Source organism: Lissotriton vulgaris, chromosome 6 (genome assembly GCF_964263255.1).
Source record: "Lissotriton vulgaris chromosome 6, aLisVul1.2, whole genome shotgun sequence".
In the NCBI taxonomy this organism is placed as follows: domain Eukaryota; kingdom Metazoa; phylum Chordata; class Amphibia; order Caudata; family Salamandridae; genus Lissotriton; species Lissotriton vulgaris.
In genome coordinates this window covers 317,181,944-317,209,743 of record NC_141694.1, presented here as the reverse complement: position 1 = coordinate 317,209,743, position 27,800 = coordinate 317,181,944, and the positions used below count along the sequence as shown (strand labels likewise).

The following is a 27,800-nucleotide window of genomic DNA, read 5'->3' as shown; positions in this document are numbered from 1 at the left end:
ATATTTTTTTTAGTTTATTTAACAGTTTGATATCTTGCCAAGAAGGCAATACAAATAACACACCGATATACATTAAAAAAGAACAACATACTTCTTAAAAGCCTACATTCATCATAGGTTACATTTCTACGCACCTCTATACATATACACCTACAATTCATCAATCCTAAGTATGGAATATTCTAAAAACCACAGACAAGAATTTACCTATTACAAGACAATTTCCTTAATATCTGTGCAGAATTCTGTTATCTGGGTGCAAAATACGCTAATCCAAGTACCAACTATTCTAAAAACATCAAGCCAGAATTGACCTATGCTATGACAATATTTTTGTAAGTAATTTGTGCAAAATACAATTGCTTTGGCGCAAAATACATTTAAACAGAATATCAGCTCAAAGTATAGAGAGCAAATACAGTAAAAAGCACAACTCAGACCATAAGTTCAAAGTATTCTAAAAACCACAAACAGAAATTTATCTATGGTCTAGCAATACCATTATTTGTGCAAAATACAATTATTTTTGTGCAATATACGATTACAGCAGCGAATAGTGGACCTCAACTTCTCAATTTTAAAAAGAAAGAGCCAATTAAAATGATGGCAAATATTACAGTGGAGGTCCATTCAGGCCATACTTCACATCTTATGACTGCTAATGATGTACTATAATGCTACTAAGTAGTCACTTTGCCAAAACTCCCAGGTCATAGATAGTTGAACAGAACCACCCTATTCCATCAGAGTACAACTACTGCTATGAGCTACTCAGATCAGCTAGCTGTTTGGCGACTGAAGACAAAATGTTCCCTATGGCAAAACACAATGTAATATTATTGCATTTAAATATTACTGACATTAAACTGTTAATGCGACAGGCCGGTACATTTCTAAAAACAGGGAGTATCAGACTTATTATGTCGAAGCATGTGCAAAATACAATTATATGTAAAGAAGGCATTTTAACAGAAGGGACAAATACCAATTTCCGCCCCAACCATTCTACTCAACTTCTTCTTTATGAAGGCCGGGACCTGCTCCTGCCTAACCTTCAAGGCTCACTTCCTAATGTAGCCGCTTTTCATATCACTCAAATAGTCTGACTCCACTAGATGTTGCAGGCTATCGTTTAAATAACCCTCCTACTACTTTTGTCATGCATTTAAAAATATGCGTCTTCTGCCTTACAGACACGTTTTGCTGGTCAAACCCAAATGGGATAGTTAGAGGCTTTAATAACTTGTAAATTAACAACCCACTGTGCTCCCGCAGATAGGATTTTATTATTTGCCTGAGAGAGACCTCATCCGACTTTAGAAGACAAGCCCAATAATTAAGGATCCTCAGCTTATATTTAAATAGTATATTAGTGAGGCCCAGCTCCAGTCTCAAAGAACGGTTCACAGAGCTTCTGGACAAGCTGAGCCATCTTTTCCAGATATTCGTTTCAATAATCTGCAGCCACTATAGTAGTAAGCTTAAAAGTTTTATAAAGTTTTACATTATAAGTCTCTCTTATAACTTTGACGGACTTATGGCCCAAAGCTAGATCCAACCTATGTAAATCGCTTGCAATTGCTTGGAATGGACTTCCTGGAGGTCTAGGTGAGTTTCAAAAATTAGATTATCTCTGAACAGGAGGCTTAGAAATCTATATTCTTTTACAACTTCCCCTTGCACACCACTTAACCGCCACTTATGCATGATGGACTGCACACTTCCTTTAGAACATACCATGACCTTAGTTTGACGTATTTATTTTCAGATCATTGGCCCTACTGTACTATGAAAAAGCGTCTAGTTGCCTCTGTAGGCCCACTGGTGTAAGATCTAATAGCACAGTGTCATCAGCATAAACCTTTACGGAAATGGCATCAGCCGAACCTGGTTTAATGCCACCACAGCATTTGCAAAATAGATTAAAAATAGGAGCAGAGCCAAAATGCACCTCTGTCTTAGGTCAATGGGGCAGCTATTTTTCTAGACAACGCTCAATTGCCCCCTAGTTCAACCCTTATCCATGAGCACTCAGGTAATTGAATTATCAACTAATAAGAAAGGTGGACAATCCCATTTACACATTTCCCCCCCCTATTTATAGAGTCAAACGCTGTTGACAAGTTAATGTATGACACATAGAGGGTCTGTTTCCTGTTAAAGGCATATTCTTCAGCCAAAAGATTTAAACGTAGATAACCACCCGTTGTAGAATACCATTCACAGAAACTCATTTGGACCTTTGGTATAACTCTGGAACTGCTCACCTAATCTTCCAATAAACCCAACAGATGTTTTGCATATATTTTACTGGGAATGTACAAGAGTAAACATTCATTTACTCGAGGTCAGGCCAGTTCACCTTTTTTATACAACAGGACCCTAACACTTCCTTTCTAGGTTTCGAATGGGTTGTGTCTACTTATTATTGCTCCAAACACAGGAGCCAAGACTTGAGCCAAAAACTGGGATTCATTTTGTTTATATCTGATGAAGGGCCATCAGGACATTGAGCCCTAGCAGCCTCAATACAACTTACTGAGTGGAACAGAAAACACTCCACCATTCCCTTCTTTGGCAGCCCAGCAAGTATGCTCCCCACTGCTCCTCTTTTTACTTATTTTACTTTATACAGCTTAAATATATACCTGGCTCGAACTTCACCAGGGAATGGCACTGCTACAATTTTTTTTAGACAGCCCGACAGTACTATTCACAGTGCTCCAGAAGACTTTTAAGATTCCCGAACGAAGGGAGACAATTGTCTTTATCCATAAGGAAAATCCTATTTACCCAGTATGCATCTGTTTTTGCCATGTAGATCTGTAGATTCACATGCTTTTCATAAGTCTGGCATCTAGTGTTGGGTCCGGATGTTTGCACTTTGTTTTCCTTCGAGAAAGTCTTTACCAGTCACAAGGTAGGTGACTCCTTCTTTCGGTGATAGTGTGCATGGGCATAGACTCCATTGTTAGATTGTTTTCCTGCAGAGGGTGAGAATGGAGTTAGTAAGAGTAGAATATAGATGTCCATGTGTATGGATCCAAGTAGGATAGTACTGGAACAGGTACAGGTACCCGCGGAAGCAGATTGGTGCATGTGAATCTACAACTCTACATGCCAAGAACAGAAGCATACTGGGTAAGTAGCATTTTCCGTTAGAGGCATGTGAGCTGTAGATCACATGCATTCCATAGACTATACATCCGTTATCTCCAAAAGTGGTGGTTAACTTGTAGCTGTTGCAGTTGTTTGAACAAGTGTATGTAAGAACTGCCTGGCATACATTAGCTTGCTTTCTGGCTCATACATCCACATAATCATGTTTTGTAAATGTGTGTGGAGTAGATCATGTTGCAGTTTTAAGAAAGCCATAGACGCCCCTAGCTTGCAAGTGGAATGAGCTCTAGGCGGAATTAGTAAAGTTACCTTTGCCTTTGCACAACATGTTTGAATGCATTTGACTATCCACCTGGCAATACCTGATTTAGAAATGGGATTGCCTTTGTGTGGTGAACCAAAAGCAACAAAGTGTTGTGTTGTTTTTCGAATAGGTTTTGTTCTTTCTATGTAATAGAGTAAAGTTTGTTTAACATCTAAGGTGTGTAGAGTTTGTTCTGCCACTGACTCTGGTTGAGGAATGAAGACAGGCAACTCAACAGATTAGTTAATGTGGAATGCAGATACTACTTTGGTTAGAAATTTAGGGTTAGTCGAAGAATTACTTTGCTCTGGTGTACTTGTAAAAATGGTTCTCCTATGGTTAGTGTCTGAAGCTCACCAACTCTCCTCAGTGATGTAATAGCAATGTGGAAAGCAACTATCCAAGTGAGGAATTGCAGTTCACATTTATGCAATGGTTGAAAGGGTGGATCCACTAGTCTGGTGAGGACAATGTTAAGCTTCAACGCTGGGGCAGGTGGAAGTCTTAGTGGAATGACTCTTAAGTCCCTCCATAAAAGCCTTGATAACAGGCACTCTGAAAAGAGACAGATGTTCTCTATTTTGAAGGTATGCAGCTATTGCAGTGAGATGTAAGCCTATAGATGTATAAGCTAGATTTGAGCGTTGCACATGCAGAAAATAACGCATGATACTTTGAACTGAAGCATTCAGCTGGTTAATGTTGTTGTTATTACAATAAATAACAAACCACTTTCGTTTAGCTGCATAGCAAGGTCTTGTAGTCGATCTTCTGGCCTCTTTAATGATATTCATACAGTCTGGTGGAAGATTCAGATAACCATACTCTATGATTTCAGGTGCCAGATCGTAGGGTTGAGAGGTTTGGGATCTGGATGTCTTATCTCTCCCTGGCTCTCCGTGAGGAGATTGGATGCAAGATGTCGTTTTTGATGAGGAACTACTGAGAGTTTCAATATGGTAGTGAACCAGGGGTGACGGGCCCATGTGGGAGCTACCAGGATTAGTATGAGGGATGTTTGCCGGAGTTTCCGAACCACTAGTGGGAGAGGCAGAAAAGCATAGGCAAATATCCCTGACCAGTTCATCCATAGAGGATTGCCCTTGGATAATTACGTGTGGATACCTGGAGGCGAAGTTTGAGCATTTAGAGTTTGGTGTGTGGCAAACAGATCTATGGTTGGGATGCCCCACATCTGGAATAACAGGAGGAGAACTTGAGGGTGAAGTTGCCACTTGTGAATCTGTTGTCTTTGTCTGCTGAGCAGATCTGCGATCTGGTTGTTCACTCCTAGGAGATAAATCTTGAGATGGATGGCCCACTTCCACATGGCTTGTGCAAGGTGTGACTGTTAGAGTGTGTGTCCTCCCGGTTTCTGTATGTAATACATGGCTGTCTTTTTGTCTGTGCGTATCAGGAAAGCTTTGCCTACAAGGTGGCTCTGGAAGGCTTTGAGCTCTAGAAAGACTGCTGGCAGCTCTAGATGATTTATGTGGAGTTGCTTCTGCTTTTGACTCCACAATCCCTGAATTGTTCGAGTTTGGAGACTAGCTCCACAACCACTGAGAGATGAGTCCACTGTTAGCACTGTCTGTGGAACTGGGTCGAAGAAAGGGCGCCCTTTGGAAACGTTTTGTGGAATCCACCACTGCAGAGAGCGATGAGTGCGGCCGTCCAAAACTAGATCTGCCAATTGACCCAAAGATTGATTCCACTGACCTGCTAAACAATCTTGAAGGGGGAGCATTTGAAGTCTTGCATAGGGAACTATCATGATGCAAAAAGCCATCATTCCCAGTGGCTGAATGAATACCAGAGCTGGTAATGAGTGGTCGGGCTGAAATTTGGAAATTAAAGCCTGAACATTGTGGATTCTAGCTGGGTTGGGACAGGCGAGAGCTTTCTGTGTATCTAGAGTGGCTCCTAAGTATGTTTGCGTATTGGAGAGTTGGAGATGGGACTTCAACAGATTTACTGTACATCCCAGGTCGTGCAGTAAGATTACTGTTCTGTGAGTGTGCTGTAGACACTTTGTGAGAGTACTGGCTTTGATGAGCCAGTCGTCTAAATGTGGAGAAGAAGTGAATGTGTTGTATTCACAGATGTGCGGCAACTACTGACAGACATTTGGTGAACACTCTGGGAGCAGTGATGACTCCGAATGGAAGTACTTTGAACTGGTAATGTTCTCCCTCTACCACACACCTGAGGAATTTGCTATGATTGGGGTGTATTGGGATATGGAATTATACGTCCTTTAAGTTTAGAGTAGATAGAAAGTTGCCTTGCTGATTAAGTGAGAGTACTTGTTGGAGTGTTACCATGTGAAAATGGTCTGATTGAGATAGAGGTTTAGGACTCTAAGGTCTAATATAGGCCTGAGAGAGCCATCCTTTTTGGGCATGAGAAAGTATAGGGAATATACCCAGAGCCCTTGATATTGTAATGGTATGAGCTCTATAGCTCCTTTTTTCATGAGAGAATGTACTTCTTGTTTGAGAAGTTCCAGAATTTCTTGTGACATTTTGTGTGTTTGTGGAGGAATGTTTGGGGGCTTGTCAGTAAGCTCCAGGCAACAACCAGATTGGATAATATTTAGGACCCATCTGCCTGAAGTTATTGTATTCCAGACAGGAAGAAAATGAGAGAGACCTCCCTTACAGGTGTGGAATGATCGAGGGGAAGAGGAAGCAAGTCACTGTTTGTTTGCAGCAGAGAAAGTACGGTTTGTGTTACCATTGCCCCTTCCCTTGCCATTATTGCCTCGAAACCCTCCACTAAAGTAACCTCCAGAAGAGGGTGACTGATTGTTACCTTTATAGGCAGATGAAGTATCTGTGGATATATTCTTTGAGCCCACCTGTAAAAGGAGAGTCGAAAGGAACCCCTAGCAGATGGGGACGGAAAAGCTCCCATGGATTTTGCAACCTCTGTGTCTTTTTTCATTTTTTCTAGAGAGGTATCCAGCAGAGGACCAAAAAGGTACTATTTATCAAAAGGTAGGTTTAAAATGGAAGCCTGGACTTCAGGTTTAAACCCTGAAATCATTAGCCAGGCATGTCGTCTTAAAAGAACACTAGTGTTGACTGAGGGAGCTGCTGTGTCAGCTGCGTCTAAAGCACACCTAATGGAAGTGTTGGAAATTAGTTTTCCTTCCTCAATTACGTCATGTGCCTTAGATTTATGTTCATCTGGCAAGAACTGAAGTAATTGTTCCAATACGTCATAATAAGCCCTGTCACATCGTGCTAAAAGAGCCTGAGTGTTGGCGATACGCCAGTGATTGGCTGCTTGTGCCGCTACTCTTTTACCAGGTGTATTTATAAGCTTGGACTCCTTGTCTGGAGGAGGGGCATCTCCTGTTGTTTGAGAGTTTGCTCTTTTGCGAGCGTTAGATACCACTAGGGAGTCTAAGGGAAGTTGGCCTTTAATGTAGACAGGTTCTGTAGGTGCAGGTTTGTATTTTTTTTCTACCCTTGGTGTCAGTATCCTTGCACGCACTGGGTCTTTAAAAATATCATCCGTGTGCTTAAGCATGCCTTTAAGCATGGGTGGTGTATGAGTTGCTCTTTGAGAAGAACGTAATGTCTCAAAAAGAAAATCCTCTTTAAGAGGCTCCTTGGGAAACTGAACCTTGTGATATTGAGCAGCCCTGTTAATTAATTCTATGTACCCCACATTGTCGTCAGGTGGAAAGGGTTTTGTAGGGTATAGGTCTAGCTCATTGTCAGTGTTAGGATCTGCATTGTAATCATCCCATGCATCAGGATCTGTGATGTCCCTATCCCCGTCATCCTGGTGATCAGGCGACCGTGTATGTGGTGAATTTGTAGGAGTAATTAGTAAATATGGGTCAATTGGGGAGGGGGGGAATCAAGATGAGGAGAAGGATTAGTTCCAACATTTTCTTCTCAAGGGGAATGTTGTAATCTTCATCCATCTCCGATTTCCGTTAAACTGGCAATTTTACATGAATATGACCAGTTTTAGGGTTAATGACAAGTTCCTTTTGTTTCGGGTCAGTGTTGGAAGGCGGGACGCCGAAACAAGTCTCCTTTGAGGGGGAGGAGCTGTTTTGTCTTTCGGTGCCAAAGTTTTCGGTGCAGATATTTTCGGTGCAGAAGGTTTTGGTGAGGAAGATTTCAGTGCCGATGTTTTCGGCTCTGAAGGCTTAGGTTTCGGTATAGAAGGGATATCCATGATAATGTGTTTGGTTTTGGGTGCCAAAGTTTAGGTTCGGTGCCTGAATGGGGCCGACTCTGTCCCGAGCAAGAAGGCTTTGGTTGTTGTTTAAGTGCCGAGCCTGAATGCGGGCATTGGAAACATGTTCTTGGTGCCGACCTTGGCCGGTAGGCAGAGGAAGGACCGGAGCCTTTTTCTTGGGCATGAGTTGGGGCAGGAGAGTAACAGTACTTATGATATGGTGACAAAGCGGAACGTCTTCTTCCATGTCATAGTCTTCCCCAGACTGGGAAATGTGTTCCTCCTCTTCTTCGGCTTCTTGTGCCTCGAAGATTTCCTGTTCGGAATCTTCTCTAAAAAGATTGGTGTATTTCTTGACGTCGAGCCCGACGATCACGAAGCATCTTCTTGGATCGTAAAGATCGGCATGGGTCGCAGTCTTGTTCGTTATGTTCCGGGGACAGACACAAGTTGCACGCTTCATGCAAATCTGTGCGCGGATACTACGCGCAACACCCGGGACAGAATTTAAATGGAGACCGTTCCATCGACAGCAAGCTGACCTGACGCGGGTCAGTCCAACGGCCGGCCCAAGTTTTCAGATCAAAGTTTTCAGGAACAATATGATATGCGGAGAATGGCAAACGCAATATATAAACAATACAGTTGAGGGTAGTGGATTGCGCACCAAGAGGAACCAGAGAACGGTCTTGAACTGGAGGGCACCAATTCATGCCCAAACGCGATGGCGAAAAAAAATTATCTAACAATGGAGTTGATGCCCATGCGCTCTATCATCGAAAGGAGGAGTCACCTACCTCGTGACTGGAAAAGCCTTCTTCGAAGGAAAACACAGTGCAAACATCCGGTCCCAACACTAGATGGCAGACTTATGAAAAGCATGTGATCTACATGCTTCAAACACTCTCTTTTTCTTTCCATATTATTTGTCTTAATTCTTTCCAGCAGGTTTTCGAATGTGATTTGATTAAGTACTCCCTATGAACCCCATCTGTTTTATAGGTCTCCCATATGTTCTTATTTAATGTAGACTTTGCCTTCACCTTATCAGAACTATAGATGCCCTTCCTAACCTGGTCACTATTGGAGCCCCCCATCACCATGTCCCCTACAGGGGTAGTTACGTTCTCAAAATCCTGTACAATGTATTGTGATGACTGATTGATATGAGGTTTTAAAATCTCCATCATACCCTAAATAAATTGAGATTTTGATTTTGCTGACCATACTAATCTGCTCTCACTCGCACTGTAAATTGTCTGACTATTCAGTCACAACTCTCTTAAATAAGTGTCACTATACAGTGGGAGTACAAGTGGGTTATGTTCACTGCCTGCTAGATCGCCTATTACTAAGTTCGTAACTAGACCAACATTTTCAGAAGAAATTTTGACAGAATCGATCAGTGTAGACACCCTCCCATTGTCAAAAGTGAGCAATTAATAATAGTAATTTTCAGGCTTTCTAACAGCATAACTAATGGTCTACCAAACACATCCACCTGCTAGGTGCGAAAAAACATGACACAGAATCCTCAAAGCATTTTCGTTCTCCAATTGAAACTCATCTTTTAATGTGTTACTGGGATTCTTTGCCTTAAAATCCCCCATCAATAGGAGTGGCATGTTAGGGAAGGGCAGCTTATTCAGTAACAAGCCAGAACCAGATATCGTTAAAAACAACTGTAATTTTCTTGAAGAGAATGCGCCCAGAGGCTTCATATTTCACAGACATCGTGACGGCTCAGCCCCCTGCAGGGCAACCAAATTGCCTTTTGACTACTTTAGTTCTGCAAACTCTACATCCACTCAACACCACCACTTCCAATTCCCATGTCTCTTGCAGGGCAATAATCATAACAGTTGTATCCTCTATAACAGACAAAAAAGATTCAAGGTTCCTTTTCAGACCAGCAATGTTCCACAACAAAACAGTAACCTCAACGTCATCAGGATCTACAGAATAGGGGCATAATGGGTATAAGTACTGATGTTGCTGCAAAAGGTACATTACTTTGTATTCCTCTTACATGTAGCACCTTCTTGTCCAAAGGTATAAAAAGACTCTACAGTAATAAGCAAGTATGGGGAGTGCAGAGTAGAGAGAGTAATCAGATAACCTTCTCTAAGGACACTTTGTCCAAACTGAATGTCTTCCCAAACAAAAGTCTAGGAAGTAGTAATTGAAGAAAATCTTCATTAGAGTCCAACTGCAAGCAGAGCAAATTACACACATGGATAGCTGCCTCTTTATAATCACTGAAGCTGCTTTGGTTTGAAAGCAGTGGCAAAGAATGCTTTAGGAGACCGGGTTCCTGGATGGAACACCAATCACAAAAACAAGTCGTCCGACCTACAAATACTAGTTTGCTTTTAACCCTGTCTACCACCAAAATTCTATCCCCAGGTTCCACAGGACTTAGTTGAGAGTGAATAATCATCTTCATATAGCACACTTTCTTTTGTTCAAATCTGTTTTTAAGGCGATAAGCCTACAACCTCGTGCTGAGGCCGGCCGCGCATAAAAGAACTCATAGGAGTATACCAACTGGGGCGGGGAAGAAGCGTTAACACAGCGCCCTGCCTACTCCCCCGCCAAGGGGGCCGGCCACGTGGCTTAGGGGTGACTATTGCAAAGGTTGGCTACGCGCGGGTGTCATGCTGCTATGCGAGGGAGGCGCACATAGAATAGCTAACTGTAGTGTCACAGATTTTAAAGGCCCAACGGGGCTTAACTGCCCAATAGAGAGGCGAAGGCCAGAGTTGCAAGTAGGAAAGGAGAAAAAATCAGAGGGGATCTAGGTAGAGATGATAGGGGGGGCAGGGAGAGACAGCGGCAGCATCGCAGTAGCGGTCAGGGGGGCAGAACGCGAGCGGGCATATAGCACACTTTTATAGTGACTGTTCTATGGGTGCTATTTTTTGCTTGTAATGAAAAAAGATAGTATACATTTAAAGTTTGATATGTCTCAGAGAATGCATCTCTTAACTGCAACCCTACAATCAGTTGGCTGCCAGACTTTTAGGCAAGCAGGTTTTTAAGGATAATAGGTCAAATGACACAGATCAGCTATGCACAGTGAACAAAACATTTTTCACATGATGCATCAAGAAGGCCTTGCTATGACTCAGCACGAACAATGGAAAAATTCAGAAATGCATGGCTTACGCATAAAAACGTCAGCCGGGAGAGGATCTAAAGGGCGTTTGTTAATTAATTGAACATCAAAATCTGGCACAGCTCTGTTTTCTGGGACCTCTACTGGTGGCTTATGATGAGGCCTGACTAAGTGACACATTAGCCTGAAATGGAGTCCATGTCATCTCCGCTGGATGTGATTTAAGGGACTAAAGGGCATATGTAGGAAGGCGTTTGCGTTTCGCAAACGCCGGAATTCGCAGAATTCCGGCATTTGCAATTTGCAAATGGCGTTTTGGTATGTAGGTGCCACATAGCAAAACAAGGAATCGCTAAAATTGCGATTCCTTATTTTGCTCAAGCATTTAAGGAATCCCAATTTTGCGATTCCTTAAATGCTATGTAGGGGTGCCTTTTAAATTGCGATTTTGGCTTAAGGAATCGCAAAATACCACCTACTCCAAGTAGATGGTATTTTGCGATTTCCTGTCAAAATGCAAATTCAAAGTGCTCCACATGTACTTACAGGTACATTCCAGGGGGACACCCTAGCACCCTTGGAATTGCGATTCTCAAATTGAGATTTTCTCATAGAAAATCATAATTTGAGAATGTATCCCCATTCAATGGGACACTCATTCCTTAATTGCGATTCGCAATTTGCTAATCGCAATTAAGGAATTTTAGGGATTCGCAAAAAAAATTCCGAATTATTACCTACATTCCATTTTGCAATTCTCAAATAGCGATTCCTTAAAAAAAGCTATTTGAGAGTCGCAAAATGTAAATTACCTACATATGCCCCTAAATCCAGCAACAACCATTGCTGAAAACAAGAGGAGCACCACCCTATACCCTTGCCACAGAGAGTTTCAAGATGGTGCCACACTGATACCCAAAGTGTGGAAGTAGGAGCTCCAGGGTGGGTCAAGCAACCTGAAGATGGGCTCCCTTCTTATTACTGACTCCTAGAACACTGAGAAGGAGGTGCTGCTCACACAGCGAAAAACCAGCTGGCGAACTAGGACCACCTGCAATAGATCCACCTACTCCCACCCAGGATCCAAAGCAAGGAGAATAGTCGAGAAAAAAGAGTTACATGGATTGTATGTGGTTTCTCGAGCCAGTCTGTACAGGGGCTCGAGTAGCAAGACTCCTAGACACCGATGGCATTGAGAGAAAAGAAGGGTAATGTTGGCCACTGGGATCAGCCTGATAAAATGCAATAAGCGAGGGGCAGGCCATGGATCGGGGTGAACACTATCATACGACCCAGGGTGTAAGATACCCACCCACATCTTGGACAATTTGGTGGCAGTGGAATTTTGTTGTTTTGGTTCTATAAAAGGCCAATAAAAATAAGGTTTAAAAAAGTTATCAGCTCCTCCTGCACAGGTACATCCAGCTGTACAGCTTAATAACTTTGCAATACAACTTCTGACACTAAGCACAGAAATAAAAATCCCTAATTCGTCAGGCATCCTGAAATTGTGGAAATTCAAGTTTTCTGATGTATTCTCTTACTTACTTCTCCATCGTATCCAGCACACCCTCTATATACAGTAATTAAGTGCAGAAGTAGTAGGATTAATACTACCAGTGGCAGCATTTAAATCCTTCAAAAAGTCCACCAACAGGACTGCCCCTTAAAATAAATGGTCTTTCCCCGCAAAATAAATGGGTGACCCGGGGATGGCTTCAATTTCAGCCAATCCATATCGACTCGTAGCAGTGGAAGAACTTCTTATATGTTCTGCTTTCCTGCTCCTTCTGTGGCATCAGTCAGCTCTGTGATTCCCCCTCGAATCATTTAAAATGACTATGATCCACCAGCCAAGATGCACCCCCTTCTCTGCAGTAGTAAGTCAGAGTAAGGGCAGCAGCACCTTTCTCTGAGGGACAGCTGCGCCCACCTTTGGCACTCTAATTATGAAATCCCAAGCCTACACTGGGTGGGGGTCAGCGATTATTGACATGGTGCCAGTACATTACAGGGACTTCTAGAGGCACAACTCGGGTACGAAGCATTTTACACTCGCTGGAGGTTCGATAATGTCTCAACTCTCTTCTTTGGGATAGCAATGCCAGGGTACCAAATCAGTTATCTCTGTGGTGCTGAATGCTGTCTCCTACAAGAATTCACATTTCTCTGTATGTGATATTTGTGAGCACGAAGATAGACAAAAGGGATCAAAAAGCTATACAGGGTCAAAGGCAAAAATACAAATAACTGGAGGGGAAGGTGGTTTCTCAGAGCAGAGGTAAACTTTCACATCGTCTTTAAGAAACAACCAAGTCAAGCATTATTACCTGTCCAGTAGATGTTCCCACAGCCATGTGCAAAGCTCCATTAAACTTAAGTGCGGAAATGGAGGGTAAACCATCAATCCTGCAAAAACAAGTTTTATAAAAATATCACTTAGAATGTTCGGACATAGACTCAAATGCAGAGTTGACTCTTACGTTTAGAGGTGATATGAAATATATTAATACAAAGTGGAAATGTACATTTCAAGATGTGTTAGAAAGATAGCTTCTAAAAATCAATGTCAATGCGGCTAAACCAGTGTGTATGTTTTGATGGCAAGTTCACGTTTTCATGCTAGATCACAAACCTGAAAGGGTATTGCTGAACTATTTGCCTAAGGCTTTGTTCCTCACGTTACATCAATAGCATGCCAAATCTTATTAACATTTTGTCACCAAATGTACTACTGTACTGTATTTCTGAATAATTCAGCCATTTCGTATGCCACATTAATTTTGCAACTTTGAATGTCCGACTTTGCCCTTTTACCCTGTGAAAAGGCAGGTTTGTCAAATGCGCACACAACTTGAAACTGTACAATAGTTTACTTAGAGAAGTGTATGATGCAGAGGTATGTGAAAAAAAGCAGGTCTGAGGTATAAATTCTATAAGGACTGGCTATAAGCACTGACTCAGACGTTTATCCTTTCTAAGTTAGTACAGTTTCATAAGGCTAGATAATATTGAGCTCTGCCAGTGGCGTAGCGTGGGGGGAACTGTTTTGGGGGGCAAAGCGGAGGTGAGCAAGTCACGTCTGTTGACAACCACCTTCCCTCCTCCCGAGAACAAGTCAAACTTCGGCCAAGCAGACTTCCCACCCGAACAAGTCATCCAACAGCCGCCACTAACCCCCGCTCTTACCTGCACCAGGCGGTAAACTTGGGGTCCACCCTGGGTGGCAGTAGGTCTAGCTAGTCCACTGAGCTCTGCTATTTAGCATTTCACAAAACTGCAGAATCTGCTCTGGCAAGGCCTATTTAAAATACCATGAGGTATATTTTTACTGCCTTATTTTGTGTATATTTTTCTATTTGATATGACGAGATAGTTTTCTATGGTTCGTTTTGGATAAGAAAAAGAAACCTGTGTGTCAGGGCTTTTTATTTTTAATCCAAGGTTTGTGACTTATGCTCTTTGAACTTTGTCTTTGGGAAGAAAATATAATACAGGATTTCTAGAATAATTTTCCAATTTAATGAAGCCTTATAGTTTAGTGCTGTTTTTAATAGGTTTGTATGTTTTTCGTATATTTATATCGATTCTTTGTTTAGTTCAATTACATGATCTGCTGTATGGAAAACAGATTTCGCAGTTTAAAGCACAATGCTGCGCTTTAGAACGCGTACATTTCTCATGCCTTATTCTCAAGAACATCTGAGGAAACACATACTGTCTGTTCATGCGTCTTTTACTTGTACTAACTGTTCTCCCATTTTTTTTGTTAAAGGTATTTTTATTAAGAAAACAGGAAGACAGAAATAACAGAAGAGAGAAAGGATGGAGTCACAGGAAATGCAAAAAAGTGCCCTCGCAGGGGCCAACTCAATATGGCCAAGCAGCAACAATAGTGATGAAGGATCATACAGCGTCATCGTTCAGGGCAAGATAAGGCTCAACAGTCCGCCCGGAACAGCATCCAACCCCCCGGGAGTCCCGGAGGGGCAAAAACCCTTACAGGCACCGGGCAAAGCTGTCCAAGTCAGAGGCTTATTCGACCAAGTCCATTTGCGCCTCCCAGCGTCCTGGCCGTGAGGAAGACAGTGCGGCAAGGCTGAACATGGAAAAACAAAACCCCCCCCATCCCCCTCTAGAAGAAAAACTAACCAAACCCCCCCCCCCCCCCAGAGGCTCCAATTTTCCAGCCACTTCCCTCCCCCAGTGGTGGCAGCCTAGCAGCAGGCATTCGTTCAAGCAGACTTCACACCTGAAACAGATGTAAGGCGCGTATGGTGGGTGGGCAGACCGCCGACGGCAACCCTCGAGAGAGAAAGCGGACCAGTGGGCCCCATCTGAAAGTAAAGTTCTTAAAGTCATTTCTGAAAATGTCCGCCATACGTTCCACACTCAACAACTTCCACAACCTAGCGAACCAAAGGGAAAGAGCAGGGGCCTCCTTCTTCTTCCATGCTGCAGCCAAGGTCAACTTGGCCGCACCTACGCAAAGCCAAAGGATGTGTTTGTCTGCCCTGGTCTGGTGCTCCAAAAGCGGGTCCCAAAGGCCCAGGAGCACGAAGTCTATGGAGTCTGGAATCGGGTAGCCCAGGATTTTCCTGATATGAGACAGTATCTCCTCCCAATAGGGGCGTATCACGGGGCAGTCCCACCAGATATGGCAAAAGTCTCCAAGGAAACCACAGCCCCGCCAACACCTGTCTGATGCAGAAGGGAAAATCTTTTTCAACCGGGACGGGTATAGATACCAATCTAGCATAGTCTTCATATGGGCTTCTCGAAGATCAATAGAATGGTTAAAGCTGTGTAGATCACACCAGAGGCGAGACCACTCCTCGTCGGAGATATCCCGCCCCAGGTGTTCCTCCCACAAACCCATGTATCTAGGGCGAGGCGAGATAGCAGTGGTCAATAGCAAATCATAGAGGAATGAAATCACCCCCTTCATAGATGATGTACGAGTGATATAAGATTCAAAATCCGTGGGAGGCCTCGTCGCAGCATCCCGTACCTCAGGTGACATTGCCCAATGAAGCAGCTGGGCGTGTCGGTAGCGCTCAGTAGGTGGCACCCCATAGTCCCGCATGCAATTATGGAAGGTGAGCGGCTCAAAACCATGGAACAAATGTGTGAGTGTGTGGCAACCCCCCGCCCTCCATCCATCAAAGGGCCCCTCAACAAGAGCTGGCGGAAACGCTGGGTTAAAGTGAATAGGCGTGAAGGGGGAGGGAAAGGAGGTCCACCTTTCATCACTAGAGACCAAATCCCAGACCTTCAGAGTAGTACTCGTAGGGGTGCTAATGTAGGCGTTGCGCGGCCGATCCCCCTTCACTTTCCAAATCAGGTCCCATATGGAACGTCCCGCTACACTCCTGTCCATATGTAACCAGTGCTTCTCCGACTCCATTTGGGTCCATTCGGCCAGCACCCGAAGCTGCACCGCTTTATAGTAAAGAAGCATGTCTGGAAGGCCAGCCCCGCCCCTCCTCAATGGCCGGCGCAGTGTAAGAAAGGAGAGTCTAGCGCGGCCTCCCTGCCAGATGTAGCGCAGAATCATAGATTTAAGACGCCGGAAACCCCCCCCCCCCTCCAAGGTAATAGGGAGGGCCTGAAACAGGTAAAGGAGCTTGGGGAGCATCGTCATCTTGACGGCATGCACTCGTCCCAGCCAAGAGATAAACATGGGCTTCCAGCGATTAAGCTCGGCCTGTATCTGGGACAGCAGAGGAGGGAAGTTGGCAGCATACAGGGTAGTGACGGACGAGGTCAGCCGGACCCCAAGATATTGTATGGAGGAGCTAGACCATGACAGGGGCGTAAGCGGCCGGATGCGAACCACCTCAGCGGGCGGCAACGTGAGATTAAGAATATAAGATTTACCAGGATTGACCTGAAAACCCGCCACCGTTTCGAACTGGGAGAGTACGTCCTGCACACGCGGGAGGGAAATCCCCGGGTCAGCTAGTGACAATAGGACGTCGTCAGCAAAAAGAGATATTTTGTGCTGTTCCCCCGAAATGGGAGACCAACAATATCCGGGTCTTCCCGCACCCGAAGGGCGAGAGGCTCGATGCTGAGTGCAAAAAGTAGAGGAGACAGGGGGCAGCCCTGCCTCGTACCCCGGGAATGTGCAAAAAAGGGTGAAACATGACCATTCACCATAACCCTCGAGCGCGGACCATGGTAATTGACTCAAGCATATCTATGAACTTGGGGGAAAAACCGAAGGCCTGCAAGGTACTAAAGAGGAAGTTCCAATCCACCCGATCGAACGCCTTCTCAGCATCGAGGCCTACCAGAACCGCTGGGATCTTAAAGAGATTAGCTTTCTCGATCAGATGGATCAGCCGTCTAGTGTTATCATGGGTCTGGCGACCCTTTATGAAGCCCGATTGATCGGGGTGGATGAGGGCAGGCATGAGGTCCTGGAGCCGGGCAGCTAAGATAGAGGAGTACAGTTTAGCATCTACGTTTAACAGGGCAATGGGCCGGTATGATTCGCATTTAGAGAGGTCCTTCCTTGCTTTAGGAATGATCGAGATCATAGCTTCCGCCATAGTGCCCGTAGTGTGGCCCCCTTCCCTCATGTTGTTGAAAAGAGTCACCAAATGATCCCCCAACTCGGAAGCAAACGTCTGATAGAAGGAAGCCGTGAAGCCGTCCGGGCCCGGAGCCTTCTGCGGTTTGAGGGACCGAATGGTGGTCAGCACCTCCTCCCTAGAGAAGGGGGCCTCCAACAGTTTGTTCCGTTCCTTGGAAACCTGTGGAAGCGACAGAGCCTCCAAGTATTCCCGCTGAGCGGCCGGCGCCAGGTGGTCTGTCGAGTATAGGGCGGCATAAAAGTCGCCGAAAAGCTCGGCTTTAACCGCATCCCTATGTTCCACGACGCCGGAAGACGTACGAATGCCACCCACATATTCCCGTTCACGTTTATCACGGAGCTGCCGTGCCAGGTGTCTCCCCATCTTGTTGCCCTGAGCATAAGAGAGGCGCCGTAAGCGCAAGAGGGTATATTCAGCCCGATTATTATAGTGCGCCCTGAGCTTCCCCCGCACCGCAGCAAGAGGGCGAAGGGTCCTTTGAGAAGGATTCTGCTTATGCGCAGTTTCCAGTGTCTCCAGTTCCGCCTCCAATGCCTCCCTCTCCTGGCGCCTAAGCCTGTTCAGGGCGGAGTTCAACGCAATGCATGTGCCCCGTGTCGTCGCCTTGAAGGTGTCCCATTGGGTGAAGACCGAGGTGTCACCAGTCCTGTTAATCTCGAAAAACTCACCAATGGCTACCCTAAGCTTTTTGCAGGATTCCTCATCTCGCGTAAGGGATGCAGGGAAATACCATTTGCGGTGAGGGGACGACTCCGGGGCCCAGATCAAGCATGTCGCCAGAAGGCTATGATCGGAGACCGAGAGTGGAAATATTTTGCTGTCCCGCAAGGCACCCTGCAAAGATTGATGCAAAAAAATGTGATCAAGGCGGGAATAAGTGTGGTGGACATGGGAGTAGAACGTGTAATCCCTAGTGCGGGGGTGGAGGGAACGCCAGCTATCAATAAGGCCCAGACTGATCAAAGTATCACGCAGTTGAGGGGAAAAGAGACCCGCCTCCGTCCTCTGCTGATGTGAACAATCAAGACTTTTTGTCCCAAACCAAGTTAAAATCCCCCATCACTATCAATGCTCCCTCCCCAAAATCCCCCACCACCCTCAGAAAGGCCTCAAGGAACCCATTTTGGCCCGCATTCGGCGCATATACAACCACCCACGTGCAAAGCTTACCCATGAGCATCCCCTTCACCATCAGCCACCGCCCTTCCTTGTCCCCCCGCACCCCCACAGGTTGAAATTGAAGTGTGGAGCGGAACAAAAGCGCCACTCCCCGGTGCTTAGTAGTGGCAGAGGATTTGTAAATCAGGGGATATTGCCTGTGCTTAGGTCTAGATTCATCTTTACGGGCCAAATGAGTCTCCTGTAGGCCCACCACATCTAACTGATGATCAAGAATATACTTCCACACTTTCTGGCGCTTTTGAGGAGAATTAAGGCCTTTAACATTCCAGCAGCCTATTGTAACAGGTAACATCGAGTCAAGTACCTCCCACCACCGCTCCAATCAGTGCACCCCATAAGCCAAAACCGAGCATACCACAGTCTTACCACATCCCCAGCCACCACCACCGGGTCCCTTCCCAAACAACCCTCCCACAGTCAAAAGGAGCCTCAGAAATAGAACACAAAAAAGAAAAAGTCAGAACTAGAAAAAGAACAATGAAAGTCGGACATGACCCTAAGGGTCGGGGGTAGAAGACCCTGGTAATGCCCCCCTCGAGTTCAGGGTCGGGGTAACCCTCCAGTGGAGTACTGTCCCACAGAGTACCTGAGATGGTAGAGCCCCCCCGGCCCCCATGGGCCGCCGTCGAGGGAGCCTAGGCCGCTGAGGAGCTGTCCACTTGGCTCGACTCAGTCACCAGGGCTAGCGAGGCAAAAACTTCTCCCCTTTCACTCTGGCTCGCCGATGGTGTCGGACCCTCTGCTACGCCGTGTCGGCCCACTCTCTGCCATGCTGGGGAGCGGGAACGGCGACGTCGTCTTGGGGAGGCGCTGGCGCCCGCCGACGCGGCTGCTTCCTCCATGCCCAACAGCTCCCTGGCGGCTGCTAGGGATCTCACTTGCACCAGCCTATTTTGCCACCTGAAAATGAGCCGAAAGGGGTGTTCCCAGGAGTAGGACACCCCGTGCTCCCGCAGAAAGGCCGTGACCGGGCGGAAGTCTCGTCTTTTTTGCAAGGTGGAAGCCGCCAGATCCTGAAAAAGCTGAGGGCTGTGCCCACGAAAAAGCAAGTTATTTGTGTCTCTCGCCTTCCGCAGGATTGTCTCCTTCAGTTGAAAATCGTGGATGCAAACCAAAATGTCGGGAGGTGGCGAGCGCGCGCCACGTGGCAGGCCTACCCGATGTACTCTGTCCATCCGGACCTCCGTGCGATCGTCCTCTGACAGAATTTGCAGAAACAGAGCTTCTACGTACTCCCGCAGGTTCCCACCGTCTCCGTCCCAGGGCACCGCTCGGATCCGAATGTTAATACGGCGGGATCGGTTTTCCAAATCCTCGCAATGGGTCTGAAGATCCAAATTCTGCTCGCGCAGCTGGAGCAAGTCCTGCTGTAGTTGATGGACATCCCCACTGAGGCCCAAATCGTGGTCCTCCAGGGTCACCATCCGCTCGCCGATGCCGTCCACGTCTCGGCGGACCTCACGGAGATCGGAAGCCAATTGCGATTTCAGTTCCGTGATATCGTCCTTGATGGAGGAAAAAAGCTCAATCAGGAAGGCCTTCGTGACCGGGCCCTCAGGATCGTCCTTGGCCGGCGACTTGCTGGGGCCGGGGGGCGATCCGGACGGCCCTTTACCAGGACCGTCCTTCCCCGGCTTATTCAAGCGAGTTCTAGTCGACATGGTGCGACGCCCCAGCCTAGGTCCAGGCACCTCGCGATCTCCCAAAGCGTCCCGGACAGCAAGCTACGCTCCTCCACACCTCAGGTATCTCCGCTCCGTAGACCCGGGGGACCGAGGTGATCAGAAGGCAGCACTCGCCACGTAGCTCAAAGTCCGTTGGGTCGTCCGTTGGGTCGCTCCCAGGGCATTGAGGGTGAGAGGCAAGATGGCACCACCTCCCCTTTCTTCAGCCGTCTGCGCTGTCCAGCAGCCGCCAGACAAGTCGGCGCCTTTTCGTCACCTCCGCACCGTCGTCAATAACCAGATGGATCCCGGGGTCTCAGGCAGGCTCGCTACTATCCCAGTAGGGGGGACCCGCAGAGCAAGCGCTTCACTCGTCAACTTGCTAGAGTTCAGGGTCCCCTCGTGCTAAGAGCCGATGCAACCCAGGTGAAGAACCGTAGGCCGCTCCAGCACTCGTGCGTCACCACTCCAACACCTCGGCTAAGTCCGCCGTCTCAGGTCGTAGCTCGACGGGAGAAGGATCAAACTGATTCAGGACACCTTAGCGACCCCAGGAGAGTCAAAGCCGGGGTTGATATCGCCCCAGTGCAGCTAAACAAAGCTATGAAAGGCTCGGGGTGCCGGAGGAGCTCGCAGGCACGTCTTACTCCGTCGCCATATTGGCCACGCCCCCGTTCTCCCATTTTTTATACTGTGCTGTACAGTACAGAAAATGTTGCATGTAGCAAACCTGGAGAATTGCTGTGCTGTGTTGCATTCTGAAAGACGAGCTCTAGATACGATTCGTTAGTCCATGAACCTGAACTAAATGTGAGGTATGTGGTACATTTCAACACAATAGCAGAACGTAAGACCACATTCTGTCAAACAGTTGTAATAAGATGTTAGAATGTTAGGTATTTTCTTTGACTTCTCTTTTTACTATTGGCCTATACTAATGTTAGAGCAGAGCATATTAAAGATGCGTGGATAGAGTCTTGTGTTCCTTGACTTCTCAGACGCATAATGAGGGGCAGACCTAAAGAGTTCTGCTGGGGTCACAAGCAATTCTGGGAAGTCTCCTGACAGAATTCCCCCCTCACCAGGTGGATAAGTGAGACCAATCATGCTCACTACTCCACAGACTAACAAACTATCTCAACAAATGTGGGGTCCAGGGTCGAAGCTACTGATGGGGTTGAAATCCTTACGTACATGACCAGCAATCAAATACAATATTTGTTCTTCAAACATTTCAAACAAAGTAGGACATTTTTATTATGCATTTTTAAGGTGTTTCGGTTTAGAGGCAATTTCTCAAAGATGTATCTGCAATTCACAGGTGGACATTTTCGAGATGGCATGAAGTAAGAAGAAATGTAGGAATTAAACCGTCATTGTTAACATATTTACATAAGTTTGTCTTGCAAGAATTGATAAAAATGTTCTAGCCTTTTTTGTTTTCAATGATGACACTATTCCTCTGTAAATAAATATAAATAAACTGTATTGTGCATTACAATGTTGACTCAGTAAATTAAATACACCCATTTTATTTTCGGAAGTAATACTTACTCAGTGTCTGCCGTTAAGCTTCCCAAAGCACAATCTAGTAGCCCTACTCGATTACGCATGCGAGGGTCCCAGCACTCCACTTTACCCTATCAAACATAAAAACATATGTCAGATGGCAACCATCAAATTCAAGGAAAAAAGGTAATTTCAGCAAGTGAATGTTCACAACAGCTACGGTGTGTTGTGGCTGTGCGCTTGTGTAAGTGTGTGTGTCTGTATGTAGTTGTGTGTGTGTGTGTGTGTGTGTATGTGTGTGTACTATATCTACCAGTAGGTAGATATAGTTAGGACCTAGTTTCCATAGGAAATCCACAACATTCTATTTGGAATAACTTTGGAGGCGGTGGACGAATCTCAGCGAAATTCTCCAAGAAAATAGCCTGCTCCACTCCTTCCCTGAAAGTTTGGGGGTGATTCGGCTAGTTGGGACCGAGAAAAAAGGGGGGTCCCAAAATGTGTTTTCCCCAAGCAATTTTCCATAGGGACCTTTAGCCAGGGCTACAGCCCGAACGGCTGAACGGAATTACACCAAATTTGGCAAAAAGGTAGGGTTCGGTTCGCAGATTGTGCTTTTTGTTAAATGGTGTAAATCCGTTCAGTAGTTCCTGAGAAAATCAAAAGTAAAATCATAGTGATATCTAGAGACGAAGTACAGTACACATACAATTACGAGCAGGAGCTGCCTGTTGATCTGTGGCTGTCAACACTCCGAACCAGGAAGTGTTGGTAGCCATCAGGGAAACAAAGGTTAAAACGAAGAAAAGGGGGCAGGGTAGAAGCACAAGTTACTACTTGTGTAACGATATATCTGTAAGAGACATTAGTTAGTGATAGATTCCTTATCTTAGAATATCCCCAGGCGTCAGACTGGATCCGGAAAATTTTGTGTAGCAATACCCCTGCGAGCCGGCAGGCGTCGTCCGCGGCCGTCGTCGGCGTCGTTAGCGCCGGAATGATGTAGTCGGAGTACATAGACGCCGCCCATGCGCGCGGACGTCAGTTCTGATACACAGCTTTTCCGCGCCAGATACGCAGAGCCAAGATAGAATCAACACTGGTGCCATGAAACTAGGGCCCTGAAAGGGGATGACCTTAACCCTAGATATCTGTTTGCAGAACGGGGAGGATGGGTGAGTCGGTAAGGAATCTATCGCTAACTAATGTTTCTTACAGATATATCGTTACACAAGTAGTAACTTGTGCATCTGAAAGAGACACATTAGTGATAGATTCCTTACCTTAGAATAGATACCCCAGCAATACCAACCCCGGTGATGGGTCTGCGAACCAATAATCACACCAGAAAGTCATGGAGGACGGAACGGCCAAAGAAGCCATCCCTCCGGACTTGGCTGTCCAGGCAATAGTGTCTTGCAAACGTGTGCAGCGAGGCCCAAGGCAGTGGTAAGCGCCATGGCCCGAGTGGAATGAGCCCTCAGCCCAACAGGGGGTTCCTTCTTAGCCAAGGAGTAACACGCCTGGATACACAAGATGATCCACCGCGAGATGGTCCGCTTGTGCACCGCCTTTCCCTTCTTAGCGCCCACGTAACCAACAAAGAGTTGCTCATCCACTCTCCTCGCAGAGGTGACGGCAACCAGGAAGGCAGTCTTCAAGGTAAGAAGACGGAGAGGACAGTTATGGAGCGGCTCGAAGGGAGCACACATAAGGTAGGTAAGCACAAGATTCAAGTCCCACTGGGGCATCACAAATGGAACAGGAGGAAACATGTGTGTGATGCCCTTCAAAAACCTATTTACAATCGGGGACTTGAACAAGGAAGGCTGATCAGGTAGCCTTAAGAAGGAGGAAAGGGCAGAAAGGCAGCCCTTGATAGTGCCCAGAGCAGAGCCCTGCTGGGCAATAGAAAGAAGGAAGAGGAGAACCTCAGAAAGGGGTGCAGAGAGTGGATCCACAGCCTTTGCTGTGCACCATGCCACAAATCTGTTCCACCTGCAGGCGTATACCGACTTCGTGGAGGGACGCCTGGCTGCCAGAATGACATTACAGACTTCGGGAGGCAAGTCAAATGGCCTCGCCGCTCAATCTCCAAGCTCGTAGGTGGAGACTGGACAGGTTCTGGTGGGAGACCGTCCCCTGCTGCTGCGACAGAAGGTCCTCCTGAAGAGTAGCTCGGGATACCAGTAGCTTCGTGCCCAGTCCGGAGTCACAAGGATAACCTGGGCCCGATCGCGCCTGATCTTCTTCAGCACTCTGGGCAGAAGTGGTATAGGCGGAAAGGCGTACAATAGACCGCAACTTCACTCGCGACGAAAAGCGTCTCCGAGCGAGTGCCGCCTTGGAAACTCCAACGCGCAGAACTGATGACATTGCGCATTCTCTTCTGTGGCGAATAGATCTAACCAAGGCTCTCCCCACTGCTGAAAGAGGTCTTGCGTCACATCCGAGTTCAGACGCCATTCGTGATCCATCATGCACCGGCGTCTGAGTTCGTCCGCCTGGCGTTCAGGGAACCTGCCAGGTGTTGAACCACCAGGGTCACGCCCTGATGTTCCAGCCACTGACAGAGGTGCAGAGCCTCCTGGCATAGGGTCCACGACCCCACCCCGCCCTGTTTGTTGGAGTACCACATGGCGGTGGTGTTGTCCGTGAACACCTGCATTACACTCCCCCGGACAGAGGGGAGGAATGCTTTCAGTGCAAGATGGATCGCCTGCAGCTCCAGAAGGTTGATGTGGAGCTGGGACTCCGCCGGAGACCAGAGGCCTCTGATCTCGCCTCTCCCATGTGGCCCCCCCCAGCCCAGGAGGGACACGTATCTGTTTATTTATTTAGCTACAGCGCTGCTCTGCCGATCCATTAATTTGCTCGCGCTGCACTGCTGAACAGTTGTTTATTGATTTTGTGGCGCGTCCTCGCCGAGTCTGTCACATTGACTGACGCTGCACTGATATTGATTGGTGCGCTTTGGGCTCTGTTGCTATTCGCTTTGCCTTTTCTGCCCCTGGCTGCGCTCGCCTTTGACCCTCCATTTTGTGCTGTTGTTGTTGTTTGGCCCCTGGTCAGCCCCTCCTCCCGCCACCGCCTCCCAGCTGCTGCCCCTCCCACGCTCCGCCCCCCCCACCATCCATTTATGGCCAAATGCCCCCACGCGCAGCGTCCACGCGCTTCGGACACGCCGAAGGTGCGCCAAAGGTAAGCCCGTCTACGCCCGTCCGCGCCTGGACCGCGCCCAGCGCCAGACCCCCTGGCCCTCGCGCTCCCCAGCCCCCCCGCACTACCTACGATGCCGCCACCCTCCTAGCCCTTAACCCCGGCCGCGCCCCCAACTGCGTCCAAGCCGCCCCCGGACACACCCATGGACCTTTCTCCTGCTTCTCCTGCAAATTTAGCGGCACCGACACCATCTCCGCTACGACCACACCACAGATCCCCGACCCCAACCACCTACAATGCATCCTTCTCAACACCCGCTCGGTCCACAGGCACGCCATTGACCTTTGGAACCTACTAGACACCATCTCTCCTGACGTCGCCTTCCTAACGGAAACATGGATGAACGCATCCTCCGCCCCTGACATCGCCATCGCTATCCCAGATGACTATAAGATCACACGCAAGGACCGCACCGACCATACAGGAGGAGGAATCGCTATCGTCCATAAGAAATCCATCTGCATCTCTACCAGCTCCGACGCCAACATCGCTAACTCCGAACACCTTCACTTCCAGATCCACATCGACCCCAAGACCACACTCAGAGGCACCCTCCTTTACAGACCACCAGGACCCCGCGCAAAATTCAGTGAAGACATCACAGACTTCATCACCCCACACGCGCTCCCCTCCAAAGACTACATCCTTCTGGGAGACCTCAACTTCCACCTTGAAAAGATCAACGACCGCAACTCCGCCACCCTCTTAGACAACCTCGCCAACCTCGGACTTAAACAACTGGTCACTTCCCCCACCCACATCGCAGGTCACACACTCGACCCCATCTTCACCTCCAGCAACCATGTCTCCTTCAGCCACACTACGGATCTCCTCTGGACTGACCACAGCTGCGTTCACTTCACCTACAACAAGCCGAAACCCATCATCCACCTCCAACCAACTCTACAAAGAAACTGGAACAAAATCACCACGGACCAGATCTCCACATCGCTCCTTCGAACCTCCCCAGCCCTCTCTTCTAACGCCAACGAAGCTGCCTCCAACCTCACCCTTTGGTTATCCAACACCGCCGACACCTTAGCACCACTGAAAAAACGTCAACACAAACTAGGCAACAAGAAGGCCTCATGGTTCAACGATGATCTCAAGAAGTCCAAGAAACTCTGCCGCTCCCTGGAAAAGGCCTGGAAAAAAGACCCATCCACCAGCACCAAGGACGCCTTCAAAAGCGCCACCCGTATTCACCACCAACTGATCCGAAAAGCCAAGAAAACAGCATTCAAGGATCGACTTGACAACAACGCCCACAACAGCAAGGAACTTTTCAACATCGTCAAGGAATTTTCCAACCCCTCGGCCAACTCCAACGACATCACCCCCTCTCAAGCCCTCTGCGACTCCCTAGCCTCTTTTTTCCACAACAAGATTGCTGACATCCACAACAGCTTTGACAACCAACCCACCCTACCATCTGCTGACCATCTTCCCCCCGTAAACACCCTCAACGCCTGGAACCCAATCTCCACTGAGGACACCATCCGCCTGATGAATTCCATCCACTCCGGATCCCCCACAGACCCATGCCCTCACCACATCTTCAACAAAGCAGACTCCGTCATAGCACCGCACCTCCGAGACGTCATCAACTGCTCCCTCAACTCCGCTACCTTCCCAGAAGACTGGAAACACGCTGAACTCACCGCCCTTCTGAAAAAACCAACAGCAGACCCCACCGAACTCAAAAACTACCGCCCCATCTCGCTTCTTCCATTCCCGGCCAAAGTCATCGAGAAAGCCGTCAACAACCAGCTCGCCGCCTTCCTCGAAGCCAACAAATCACTCGACCCCTCACAATCTGGATTCCGAGCCAAACACAGCACTGAGACCGCCCTCATCGCAGCAACAGACGACATTCGAACTCTACTGGACAATGGAGACACAGTCGCCCTCATCCTCCTCGACCTCTCTGCAGCATTCGATACAGTCTGTCACAGCACCCTTTTACAACGCCTCAGAAACATCGGAATCCAAGGAAAAGCACTGGAATGGATCACCTCGTTCCTCACCGGAAGAACCCAGAGAGTCCGCCTCCCACCATTCAAGTCCGAGGCCTCTGAAATCATTTGCGGCGTACCTCAAGGATCCTCACTCAGTCCCACCCTATTCAACGTATACATGAGCCCCCTCGCGGCCATCGCCCGCCAACACAACCTCAACATCATCTCTTACGCGGACGACACTCAACTGATCCTCTCTCTCACCAAGGACCCCAGCACCGCCAAAACTAACCTACACGAAGGAATGAAAGAAGTCGCCGAATGGATGAAACAAAGCCGTCTGAAACTGAACTCAGACAAAACAGAAGTCCTCATCTTAGGTACTTCCCCCTCTGCATGGGACGACTCCTGGTGGCCGGAAGCCCTCGGAAAAGCACCCATCCCGACAGACCACGCACGGAACCTTGGCGTCATCCTGGATTCTTCACTCTCAATGAACAGACAAGTCAACGCCGTATCATCTTCCTGCTTTAACATTCTTCGCATGCTCAGAAAAACATTTCGCTGGATCCCCTCCGAAACAAGGAAAACAGTCACCCACGCTCTAGTCACTAGCCGACTGGACTACGGAAACACCCTCTACGCAGGTACCACCGCCAAACTCCAGAAGAAACTACAACGAATCCAAAACGCCTCAGCCAGGCTCATATTAGACATCCCACGCAACGAACACATCTCTGGTCACCTTAAAGACCTCCACTGGCTACCCGTCAATAAGAGGATCACTTTCCGACTGCTAACCCACGCACACAAATCACTCTACGACATCGGACCAGATTGCCTCAACTTTCGACTGTCCTTCTACACCCCCTCCCGCCAACTTCGCTCTTCCAGCCAAGCCTTCGCCACGGTACCTCG

General features: G+C 47.4%; 1 protein-coding gene across 1 annotated transcript in view; it reads right to left on the bottom strand.

The window, feature by feature from the left end:
* The window catches only part of NOL10 (nucleolar protein 10), a 742,763-nt gene that overhangs the window by 417,783 nt on the left and 297,180 nt on the right, over positions 1–27,800 (bottom strand). Inside the window, exons 9-10 of the mRNA XM_086926337.1 lie at positions 21,748–21,833; positions 13,076–13,154 (exon numbers count right to left, since the gene is read on the bottom strand). Coding sequence (XP_086782463.1) covers positions 13,076–13,154; positions 21,748–21,833 — 165 coding nt within the window. The remainder of the gene's footprint in view (positions 1–13,075; positions 13,155–21,747; positions 21,834–27,800) is intronic.